At 50.4% G+C, this 12,660-nt stretch overlaps 1 protein-coding gene across 1 annotated transcript in view; it reads left to right on the forward strand.

The window, feature by feature from the left end:
* The first annotated feature begins 365 nt into the window (after positions 1–365).
* The window catches only part of LOC144120348 (uncharacterized), a 96,147-nt gene continuing 83,852 nt past the window's right edge, over positions 366–12,660 (forward strand). The window contains exons 1-2 of the mRNA XM_077652715.1: positions 366–375; positions 1,814–2,028. Of these exons, the coding sequence (XP_077508841.1) occupies positions 366–375; positions 1,814–2,028 (225 nt within the window). The remainder of the gene's footprint in view (positions 376–1,813; positions 2,029–12,660) is intronic.

Here is a 12,660-nt window from a genome sequence, read left to right on the forward strand (position 1 = left end):
GAAAAACAGAACCAAATAAAAAATAAAATAAGAAATAGCACGATCTGGACGGATCTACACTAAGTGCCAACAATGCTCACCGCATCGCTAGAAACGAAGTGTCCAACGCCATCTAGAGATTTCACCCCATGGAGGGTGGCGCCCTCAGTGTTCAACGGCGGAGTGCACTGTTACGTATGCGCTTAAAGTTGCATCGTGACAGTGCGATGCAAATGGGCTAGTTGCGGTTACTGAGCTGACCGCGCACAACACAACGCCACCATATCAGCCACCATTTCGTTATATGTACAGCCTTCCTGATTTTTAATAATATAGCTCGAGCGTCGCCCAAACTGCTGGTCAGCGCCTTATAATGGCAATTAAGCATGCAACAGGGTGAGAATTCGCGTACGCGCACGAAGGGAGACCGTCGTCTGCTACGCTGTTGCGACCACAGGGACACACACACACTGCCACAATATCTGTTCGGAAAAAAACCGCCGGGCAGCAGAGCACATGTGCATGACTATACTCGCGGACAACTTTCTGTGGCTATGCAGTCGAAGCTACGAGGGCGAGGCGCGAGGCTTCCACAAGGGGGCTATTATCAAGCTCTCACGAGGGGGAGAGGCGTTTCATCCGGCGGCGCGCGCCCGTACACTCCGCAGCATAGCCAGAAAAAGCTGCCCGAGAGTTTAAGACGTGACACTGAGACGTGCTTTTTCCCTTTTTTTCCTATTACAGGAGGCCGCATTGGTGAAGTAGAGTTAAGTAAAAAATAAAAGGAAGGAAATACAGCTGCACACAGAAATCATTGCCTGGAATGCGAACCTTCTGATTTGAGCACATCTCTGCGAGGTCGGAACCCGATAAAAGCGGCACCATAAGGTTCGCATTCCAAGCGAATGTGGTGCAGCGATATATGTAGCAGGGCGGGGAAGGCTTTTCCCACTTAGGTGGCTGACGTCCAGGGCGCCGTTCCTGCTAGCACACGCAGTGCTTGCCCCAATGCCCGAAACAACAGCGTGCTGCCTATGATTTGTCCTAGAGCTGGACGAGACCAATACAGTGCTTGTGCAGACGCTAGACGGCGCGGATTGATATGTCCGACACAGCTTCGCACCACCTGTTGACCTTCTCCTCACGGCCGCCAGTTTTGTTGGTTAACCAACAGCCTCGAGCACAAGCTATGCCCTTTTTAGTGCACGCCGCGTCGGATTCCGCAGTGACTGGGGCACTTGTCAATACCGTAAAGCGCCGACTCCAATCCGTGCGCGTGCATGCAGCTGCCACCTATTCATCAACTCGGCTCTCGCAGTTTATGTAGTAGCGACAACCCCGGTAGGCAAGCTTGCATGAGACTGTCGTGCCTTAAAGTGCGACCAACCCAGGTGGCTCTGAACGATTCCGTTCGGCGCCACATCATGCGAACTAACAGCTGTGCCGCCAACATAGGGCAGGAACCGCTCCGGCCAGTCTCACGTGTCCTGTGGTGCCCAGGGATTTTCGCCAAAACGATGCTAAAAACCGCTTTCTACGCCTGTGATGTGTAGAACAAAGTCGTCGCTTCTGCCTGTGAATGCATGCAGCTTATAGGAGCGACAGCTTCGTTTGTGCTGCTGTACGGGTTGCAGCGAGTTTAAAGAAGCGTTGCAACTCAACACAGGAAAAATCGACACACAGACTGCTGACAAGCGCTGACCAGGTACTACATGGGATTCATCGACGAACAGTTGAGTAGTTTAAAGCCTAAAATATGTTAAACTAAGCTTCTCAACGACTGCCGCTACTTCATTCGAAGATTGTTCCGCGACGATCTTGTTTCCGCGCGCAGGGCAGCCCGACGGGACGGAGATTGTGTTCGTGTTGCGTGACTACTTCGCAAGGCTGGGTCTCGAGGCGTGGCCAATGGCCGAGCAGCAGCCGGTGGGCGAACGCGCAGTCGCCGAAACCACCGTTTCCCTTAGCCGCTGGCTGGGCCTGGACGCCCTGTTCCGGCTCTTCCTGGCCCCTCTGCTCCTCGACGGCCAACTGCGACACCTCTACCAGGTAGTGCTGGATCGCCTACAGGCGGCCCAAAGTAAAATCACTCTAGGGCAAGTTGAAAGTAAGCCAGCATCGATTGTTTACGGCATTTTAAGACAACGAGGCTCCTTCGCTCCAACTGAAACTGCTACAAGCTACACGCAGTAAAAAAAAAGAACGTTGCATTACGGCTATCTCCACCACTCGCCATTTTTTTCCAACGACAGCGTCGACGTCAAGGCGGTTTTTTGTTGGCGGATCATTAAGCCTATGCTACACCTCTGTAGACTTGCAGTCAGGGATCACGAAATAAATTTTGACCTTTACTGCACGAAGTTAAATTGAGCGGCAGAAAAAAAATGACTCTTTAAATCAATTTTCTGAGCCAAGGTTAAGAAGGCACCGAAGACCACTTCATCATCATCATCAGCCTGACTACACCCACTGCTGGGCAAAGGACTCTCCCATGTCTCTCAAATTAACTCGGTCCTTTGCCACCTGCGCCCACAATATGCCTGCGAACTTCTTAATCTCATCCACTCACCTAACCTTCTGCCGCCTCCTGCTACGCTTGCCTTCTCTTCGAATCCTTTCCGTCACCCTTAAGGACCAGCGGTTGTCCACGCTTTGAATGCGAAAGCATGTTTTAAATTTTTTTTCTTTTTCCTCTTTTTTTCTAATGACACACCTGCTCATCTTAATACAAAAGGGACGATTGTTGAGCTAGTTGGTTGATGATACTGAAACGAAACAGCGCGAAAACAGGGGCCTAAGAAAGGAAGAACACAGATACAGTAACTGTGTACAGCGCTGTATTTGTATACAGCGCTCGCTTACTACTGGGTGTATTTCGTGCGAAAAAACGTTAAATACATAAAGCAAGCACAAGAAAAAACACAACAGTGCTGATATGATTTGGTAGTATCTAAGAAAGCTGCTTCTTTCTTTGATAAGTGAAGAGACGGTTCGCTCAAGCATTCGCCTCTTCTGTGGTGGATGATAAAGGCTTCATAGATATCCCTTTGTACCTGGCTCGTATACGTGCTCAGCACTTTTCACTGTCCGAAATGAGGAACGCAACAACATGCAGTCATGTGTTTGGGAATAGCAACGGCTTTGCTATTCATCAAGTCATTTTCTTGCTCCTTTAATCTAGCGTTAATGCAACGACCGGTTTGCCCGACATAAGTAGCACCTCAAGAGAGAGGGATTTCATATATAACTTTGCTTCTACATTCCACATGTTGTGTCACGTGCTTTATATTGCATTCAAATCGTTTTTGCTGACCATCATGAAATAAACCCAGTTGTAAGTAACGCTGTGTCTGTGTACTTCATTTCTGTAGTCCCGTGTTTGGACTCTTTTTCGCTCCGACATTATTCTTTATATACTTGGTTGGGGCAACCTAAATAGATTGAAAAGTAATAAGCCCCTGCCTGCAGTCGTAAGGCAACGCATGTACTACGTTCATCGTAATAAAAGCTACTCTGTTTTGTGGCTTGTCTTTTCCGCGGTCGCCTTGCAATCTGAAAGTCCTGGGTTCGATTCTCCGCACCTTCGGAAGAAATTTTATTCTTATTTGACAAGGATTCCTGGTTTCTGGACGCCATTTTACCTTACGGTTCACTGCTGACGTAATGCGATACCCCGCTGACGTTATCAGGGATCTTCGGGACCACTGCTGCTGGTCAACGCTGACGCCTGGTTTTGTTGACGGTGAGCTATATTATGCTTTCTCATTAAAGAATGCGTATTTCGCTGCCGGAAAAACTTTGAAACGTTAGCTGTTGGGGTAACTGCTAATGCGCAGCGCCCGGGTTCGCATACTCTCGGTCTTCCTCGATCTATTGCATTATTTGTAGGCCCAGCACTGAACGAACACCAACAAATAGCCAGGAATGTCCATATAATAGATTTCTACTGGAAGCGCGCTTTCAAGCACATTTCATCAGTATCCCTTTGAAAGCGACGTCCCCTTAATGGAACGCATTAGAGAAATTATGAGGATGAGAAGCATGACAACTTCCCCGCTGACAGTGCACTTTTAAAATGTAATAGATTGCTCGCCATTTTTGAGTCAGGCTGCGGCTGTAACTCGAGAAACTCGACGATATTTGTCCTGAAAGACGCGCAACGCCAACTGGGACATATCCATTGTCGTTCACCTCGATGTTCTGCAGAAATAACCTGCCTACATGGCTAGAAATACATGCAGTGATTCACTTTTTTCGCTTTTGCACAGGCATGCGACATACCCAAAATTGCGATGACCAAAGTACTTCCAGAGTCCTTCAGTACTTCTTTATGTTCATGAAACGTGATATGGGATGGGCGTCGTTCGATAGTAGACAAGCTAGCAGTACGAAAGCATTTGAGGAGCGATTGAGAAAAATGGGGAAAAACAGTGGGCTAGGAAAGTTTTCAGATACCTGTACATAAGGAATGTTGACACGAATTAGAGAAAGCGAACTAGGAAATGGACAAGCAAATATCTCCACAGCAGTAGGGGGCAAATGAATTATCTGTTAAGAAAAAGGTTAAAGAAACAGAGAGATCTCTGTGGAAAACAGGGATGCTGACGAAATCGGCACTGGGAACATACAGAATCTTTAAGCAGAAAATTGCATAAGAAAATATCTATGATAACTGTAGGGGAATCTCGTTGTTGTTTGAGGCGAGGACGGGAGTTTTGCGGACTAAGACATATACAGTCAGGTACCACGAAATAGACACGTGCGTTGCGTGCGGAGAGGAGGAGGAAACGGCTGAACACTTGATACTTTTCTGTAAAGGCCTTCACCCTACAGTGGAAAGCAGCGGGGCTGATTTACCCAAGGCATTGGGTTTTAAGGACAGTGAATGGAAAGTAGATTTTAAGCGGGTAGAAGTTACCAAGCGAAGGTTGTCTGATTGGTGGCTAAAATCAAGACAAGAGTAAAATTTCATAAGTCATGGCTAGGTGGCTTGAGCCACCACCCGATTTAAAGGGTTCAGCCTTATCCATCCATTCATGCATCCATCCACATCCACATCTCCATCCATCCATCCATCCATCCGTCCATCCATCCGTCCGTCCGTCCGCCCGCCCGCCCGCCCGCCCGCTCATCCATCCATCCATCCATCCATCCATCCATTCCATCCATCCATCCATCCATCCATCCATCCATCCATCCATCCATCCATCCATCCATCCATCCATCCATCCATCCATTCCATTCCATTCCATTCCATTCCGTCCGTCCGTCCGTCCGTCCGTCCGTCCGTCCGTCCGTCCGTCCGTCCATCCATCCATCCATCCATCCATCCATCCATCCATCCATCCGTCCGTCCGTCCGTCCGTCCGTCCGTCCGTCCGTCCGTCCGTCCATCCATCCATCCATCCATCCATCCATCCATCCATCCATCCATCCATCCATCCATCCATCCATCCATCCATCCATCCATCCATCCATCCGATGGCTCAGTCGAGGGTGGTGGCTCGTGACGCCGTCGGAGGAGGACGCTTTTTTCGGAGCTCCAGCGACTACGCCCGAAGCTAAGTGCTTTTTGGTATTTGCGTTTGTACATGCTGTAGGGGCGGTAGTTTTAAACCATGTTAAGATCAGGAGGGCTAGCGGAAGTGCGTGTGCCGAAGGTTGATGTGTAGGAATTTTGGCGGGCTTTTACGTTGCGTAGTGCCTGTAGTTTTTGTGTAGGAATTTCGGTGGGCTTTTACGTTGCATGGTGTCGAAAGTTTTTGTGTAGGAATTTCGGCGGGCTTTTACGTTGCGTAGTGCCTAAGGTTTTTGCGTAGGCTTTTACTTTGCATAGCGCTGAAGGGTTTTGTATTAGAATTTTGGCGGGCTTTTACGTTGCATAGTGCCAAAGGTTATTGTGTAGGAATTTTGGCCGGCTTTTACGTTGCGTTGCCGGGCGGACGATGGGTCGGCAAGGTAGGAAAGTCAATGTGGACGGGGATAGGGAGTTAGTGCAGTGCCAAGAGTGCAGTGCCGTTGGTGCTATTTAGACGAGACCAAGTTCAAGAGCTTAGCCGAGGCAGATGGGGCTAGCTTCGCGTGCATATATGCAAGCATTTTGAGGAGACCGTTCAGACGTTCAATGGGGAATGGGCAACTAGGATTAGGAAACATAAAGGGGACCTGAAGGTGGAACGAGAGGAACGGATTAGGCTAGAAGCTCAGGTCGCCGAGTCGCAAAAGAGGGAGGAGGCTAATGCAAACTGTTGGAGCGAATTGTGGGCGAGCTGAAAGAGGAGCGGGAAAAGCGGGCCCAGAAAAAAGAGCAGGTAGAAGCGCTCAGGTCGCGGCCTGCAGGGCACCCCGGTTTGGAGCAGTGCCATGTGGGGGACGAGGATCGTCGATCCTACAGTGCTGTACGTAGCGCAGCAAGCTTTCAGTGGGGAAGACAGAGGGGTAAAATGGGGCGCGGAGACTCGCGACAGCAGCATACGGCAGCAGGAGAGACGGCTAGTGCGATCCGGAGGGCAACAGTCGCAGTTAGGAAGCGAACGGTTAGAACGCAGGAGGGTTCTGGTAGTCGGTGACTCGAACGTAGCGAGGGTTGAGGGAGGCGTTCTGAAGACAGTGAAGGCGGACAGGCGGGTGCAGGTGGAGCCCCAGTAGGGAAATGCATGGTAGTTGCAATGACAAAAGCCCAGGAGGTGGTAGGGGGCAACATTGATGGCGAACACCTTGTCGTTATCCACGCTGGTCTCAACGATGTGCTGAATTGGAGGAGCCAGAATCTCGAGAAACAGAAGTGGGGATGCGTTGGCTTAGAGAGCACAATCCGAGTGGTCAAGACGCAGGCTAGCGAAACGAAAAGGAGGGTCATTGAGGCTAATCATGTCATTAGGTTAACGAGTCAACGACTAGGATACGGGGTAGTGGATGTTAACAGGGAAGTGTACGAAGTCAAGCCCCACCCTTTTGCACAGAATGGCATTCACTACGGTGGTGCCACTGGCAAGAGGGTGTGTAGGATATGTCTCCAGGCTACAGCCTTTTTGAGGGGCCCCAGAGATCTGAGGCGACCAGTTTAGAGAAGGAGGAACCAAGATCCAAGGGACGATGGAACCATAGGAGAAGAAAGAGACACAAGCGCGAGGGCCAAGTTAATTCTTATATAGGTTTCATTAACATGCAAGGTGGCAGGAATAGACTGAAATGGGAGGAAATAGAAGACCAGTTAAGAGAGCAGGAATTAATTGTATATGGCTTAGTGGAAACGCATCTTAGAGACATGGAGCAACCACCCTGTAACCCAGACTACGCATGGGAATGTTAAACAGAACAGAGGGCAGCGGAAAGGGGGGGGGGGAGTGGAATTGGGACATTCATTCATAACGGAATGAAATTTCCAAGGGGTCAAACTGGGATGCAAGGAGCATTTATGGCTAAAAGGAAAAGTTGCTGGGGAGCAAACACTCTTTGGCTTTGTATACCTATGGACAGGAGCTGATGCCAAAGAAGAAAAGAGGAAAATGTTTGAATGTATTGCAAGCGACATTGATGAGTTAGGAGGACAGGGCGAGATAATTATATTAGGCGAAATGAACGCACATAGAGAAGACCTGGATGGGCACTCAGATTCGACATGAAGCAAGCTGCAGGATATGTATGACCGGCATGGTTTAGTTGTATGCAACAGTACCGAGAAGTGTGAAGGGCTCATAACATGGGAGCCCTTTATTTCCTAATTCTTCGGTTAATCCACGTCGTCTTCTTCCCACCTCTTTCCTTCAAAATTTTATTTTAGACTCCTTATAATACGTGACAAGGGCACCCTCTCTCAAAAGTTTATCCATGAAAAACTGCTCACGTCATACTCATCTTCAAGGCATCCACCAAATCGACTATCTTCTGTGGCGATTCTGGACCCAGCACACTACACACCGCGGATGTCCAGCACAAAGCAAGTGCACACCGCTAACATAGCACACCAAACTACGTTTTCAGAACACTAACACTCCATTGCCGTTGTCCGTGCGGTGTCCTTAATACACATGTTATGGTCCACAACACAATCCCTTGTATAATCACATAACACCAACAACAGCAACAACCACAACAAGATAAATCCCAGAGATACATTATTACAGCAACAACAACAAGATACATCCCAGAAATACTTAGAGCTGCTCAGTTGGCACTATCTGCAGAGGGCTCTAATTTGTAGCATATGACCTCCATTTTGCCTTTCCCGCCCGAAAACATCTCTCCCTTGATTTGGAGTAGAGCTGTGACCGTCTGTCTTCATTCACATTGGGCTTCATTAGTACCTCATACCCCCCTGCATTTTTCTCCCCACTGCACGTGGGCACCTCGGCAACATGATCTGTCTTCTCGGCCATTACCGAGCATGCTACCTTGGGGGCGTATCATGCGGCACCCCTTTCTTCGCACTTCTTCAACATATTTACATGGAAACCCTTCTTAGTGTCATTTATCAATAATTCATAATCCATGTCATTTTTCTTCCGCGTCACAAGGTACGGGCCTTTCCATTGCATAAGTAACATATTATGATCCGTGGGCAGCAGGACGAGAACCCTGACGCCCGGATTCAGACTCCTGTGAATGGTTTTATTTTCATAATATCCCTTATGGTGTTCACGCGCCTTTTCCAGGCCTTGATGGGCAAGCCTGCACGTTTCCTTTAACCAGTCCCGCAACTCAAGAACGTACGTGTATGTTGTCTTGAGATCTGATGCAATCTCTTACTTATGCCAAAAGCTGATGCCAACAGCTCCCTGAGTATTGCAAGTGGACTTCTAACGGTTCTCCGATATAACATCTCGGAAGGCGAGAAACCAAGACCCGTTTGCGGTACTTCGCGGTAAGCGAAGAAAAGAGCTGGGAGATATATATCCCAATCAGTAGGTCTCTGCAGGCACATTTTCTCGATCATAATTTTGAGGGTGCCGTTGGACCGCTTTACAAGGCCATTACACATGGGATGGTAAGGCGTCGTCAGTAACCGCCTTACTGACAAAGGCGGTTAACCTCCTTCATTAATTCCGATGTGAAGTTCGAGCCCCGGTCATTCAAAATATCCCTCGTGAACCTCCAACGCGAAAACATTTCCACAAGACCCGCCGCCACTTGGACACTGTCAATAGTTCTCAGTGTAATAGCGTCAGGATAACAAGTGGCCACGTCAACCAGAGTAAGCACATATCTATTGCCTTTGGCGGATACTGGAGAGATTGGCCCCACAATGTCAATCGCCACTCGCTGAATCGGTAGGTCGATGGCTGGCATCTTGCCCAGAGGTACGGGACCAACTCTTCCCTTCGGAACTGTGCGCTGGCACACGTCACATGAGCGAACAAAGCGCTTAACGTCACTCTGAACACTCGGCCAAAAGAACTCCTCGGTGATCCTAGACACCGTTTTTTGAACACCCTGGTGTCCGGCCTTAATGGCGTCATGACGTAAGCTCAACACGGTCTCTCGCATATCTCTCGGTAACACCAGCTGTTGGACAAGCCTTCCTGAATAAAATATGCATTCCCTGTGCAGAAGACCATTTACTAATTGATATTCGAAGGACGTACGACTCTTCTTCCTTTTCACATTTTCTCCGACTCTTTCGAAGCAGGTTTTTCTCTGCCTATCTGCCTCCTCTCTCTGCCTCTTTGCCTCCTCATCATAGAGACGCATCGCCTCTTCCTTGCTTAACCCTAGCTTGAGCGCCAGTACAAACGTTATTGCCAAATCCATACTTGCTGCCGTCGAGAGATCGGAAATATCCTAGACAAATAAAAAAAGAAACAGGGAAATGAATCCTGGCACAGACTCGCCACTTATCTTTGTCACGGATCTCCCCGGAGAACACCCGGACCGAAAGAATGGACTAGGCGACAGGTGCACCCACACAAACGGACATTTAATAAACCTTACGTTACACACACACCAGAACACAAAACTAACAAAATTAACAAAAACACAAAGAATTAAAATACACACGACCCGGGAACACTGCTACCAGCGTCTACTATTAGCGTTCTACTGTTAGTGTTCGGCGTTCGTGCTCACGGTTGGTTCGGTGCGGCTGCGGCGTTGTATGGATCCAGTAGCCGGCGTCCAGGCGGCGTTCGATGTGCTTGGGCTGGCGTCGCTGGCGGCGTCGCTGGCTGCGTCGTATAACCTCCAGGTACAAGCGCCCGTGGAGGTGATGCCGGTGTTGGCGTCGGGGGCACCACCCGGATGGGTGGCAACAGCGCTGGAGACACACCTGGCCGTAGCAGGTGGTAGCGTCTTCCGTTGACTCCCCGAAACGGACTCAGGCACGGCAAGAAGTCCACGATGCGAAACCGCAGAACGCGGGCTCACCGGAGCAGTAGCCGGAGTCGCTCTCTTCCAGCCGATGTGTCCCTGACCCGCTGGAGCCTCCGCTTCTCTGTTCTTTCCCCCGTGCCTCGCTCTCCCTCGTTTTTTTATAGCCGTGGCGTTACTCCACGTAAGCCTTGTCGTCGTCTTCTCCTTCTCTTCTCCGCCAATCATCTCTCTCAACCTCACCGAATGCTTCTTCTTCTTCTTTATTCTTCGGTTAATCCACGTTGTCTTCTTCCCACCTCTTTCCTTCATAATTTTATTTTAGACTCGTTATTATACGTGACAGTCAGCCCGAAATAAATTTTTTTAGGCGCTATCTTCGCTGTCGTTCTGCTCCGCGGATTGCAGTAACCACTTCATAACATCTGGTGGAGGTGCTGCGTGGCCTTCCATGTTCCGGTCGCCCCCTTCAAGTCGTGACGCCAGCTCTCAGCGCTTCTCACCCGACGGCGAGCCAGCAGCTCAGCGAGCCAGCCGACGTCTCCGGCGAGAAGAGCCTGAGTTCGGGACCGTGCTGGACTGCACCAGACAGCGAAAAGACGCTGCTACGAGCACCGCAACCTCGCTGAAGATGTTAACACCGATCATACAGCAGCTGCCGCGGGTGCCGCCAACATTCAATGGTTTGGCTTGGTTTATGAAGATTTAACGTCCCAAAGCGACTGAGGCTATGAGGGACGCCGTAGTGGAGGGCTCCGGAAATTTCGACCACCTGGGGTTCTTTAACGTGCACTGACATCGCACAGCACACGGGCCTCTAGAGTTTCGCCTATATCGAAATTCGACCGCCGCGGCCGGGATCGAACCCGCGTCTTTCGGGCCAGCAGCCGAGCGCCATAACCACTCAGCCACCGCGGCGGCCTCCAACTTTCAATGAATCCCTAGGCGAAAATCCCAAAGAATGTTTGGACCAATTTTTGCGCGTGGCATCATTCAAGAAGTGGGATGGTGCGGCAAAAATTGAACACTTATTTTTCTCATTGGATGGCTCCGCAAGCATGTGGTACGAAAACCACGAGTTGTCCCTAACGACATGCGAGCTATTCAAGAAGAAACTACTCAAGGTAATCAGTGCCGTGAGGAAAGAGAGCCAAGCGACTCCTCGACTCCAGGATCAAGCTTCCGAATGAGCCCGTCCGTCGTTACGTCTAAGAGATCAAGCGCCTATATCGCCGCGCTGACCCCGAGATCACCGAGGAAAAGAAAGTTCAGTTTTTATGCGCGGCGTAAAACAACAACTATTTGGTAGCCTCGTCCACCAGCCGCAAAAACAGTCGAATTCATGCAAGAAGCCTGCACGATTCAGAGACCCTCGACGTCCAAGCTCGGCAGTAAAATCGCCCTTCCTCTGCCTGAGCAATCCGATCGGACACGACGACCACCACCAGCGAAAGCTTGCGGGAAGTTATCCGCGAAATCGTCCGAGAGGAGCTACGCCGATTACTGCCACCCTACTCACAGCCGCAAGCAGCGACTCTGATGGATGTGGTACGGGAAGAAGTTCTACTGGCAATTAGCACCCCGACGGCCACAGAACCCCGGACCATGACCTACGCCGCTGCAGTAAGGACTCTTAAGCCCCAACGACAACCCCTTCGTGCTCTCCGAGATGAGCCACCCTTTCCACAACGCCGCCTCCCAGCACCCGCCCGCCCAGCCTATGACCAACGCACAAGCCCCCGGAAATGCGACGCCTGGAGGACTTCCGACAATCGACCGTTGTGCTTTCATTGCGGTGAGGCAGGGCATATTCTTCGTCACTGCCCGTACTGACGTATCCGTCTGCAAGGATTTGCCGTTGACGCCTCACAACCACGCTTCGGCGAACGTCCGCTATAAATCAACGAGTACCTGCGTCGAGAGGAGTACACGCTGAACCGCCTTTGCGCTCACCATCATCGACAACCTCGCGCTTAGCGTCGCCACGCCGCAGCTACTCAGCCGCGGTACGAGGAAGGTCTCCCAGCGCCAGTAGGGAAACTATAGACAGCAACCTCTGGAGTTGAGGTTGCTCACGAGCTAAAAGCCGAAGATCCTCCACTGACCACGCCCCATGAAGACGCTGCACCCGCTACGCCGCATGAAGAACCTACACTCGCTGCACCGACGCCGCACAAAATGACAACCCCGACCACGACGCAAACCGCCATCAAAACGACGTCACCACCCAGAAAAGCTTCGACCACACGCCGCACCCGCGACTCGCATACGCGACGAAGCCGTGACCCGACGCCGAGGGCGACATGCAATCCAATCGCCAGGAGATTCGACTTAGAAGTGACTGTCGACGGCCGGAAAGTTACCGCTCTAGTCGAC

This window comes from Amblyomma americanum, chromosome 2, assembly GCF_052857255.1.
Source record: "Amblyomma americanum isolate KBUSLIRL-KWMA chromosome 2, ASM5285725v1, whole genome shotgun sequence".
In the NCBI taxonomy this organism is placed as follows: Eukaryota; Metazoa; Arthropoda; class Arachnida; order Ixodida; family Ixodidae; genus Amblyomma; species Amblyomma americanum.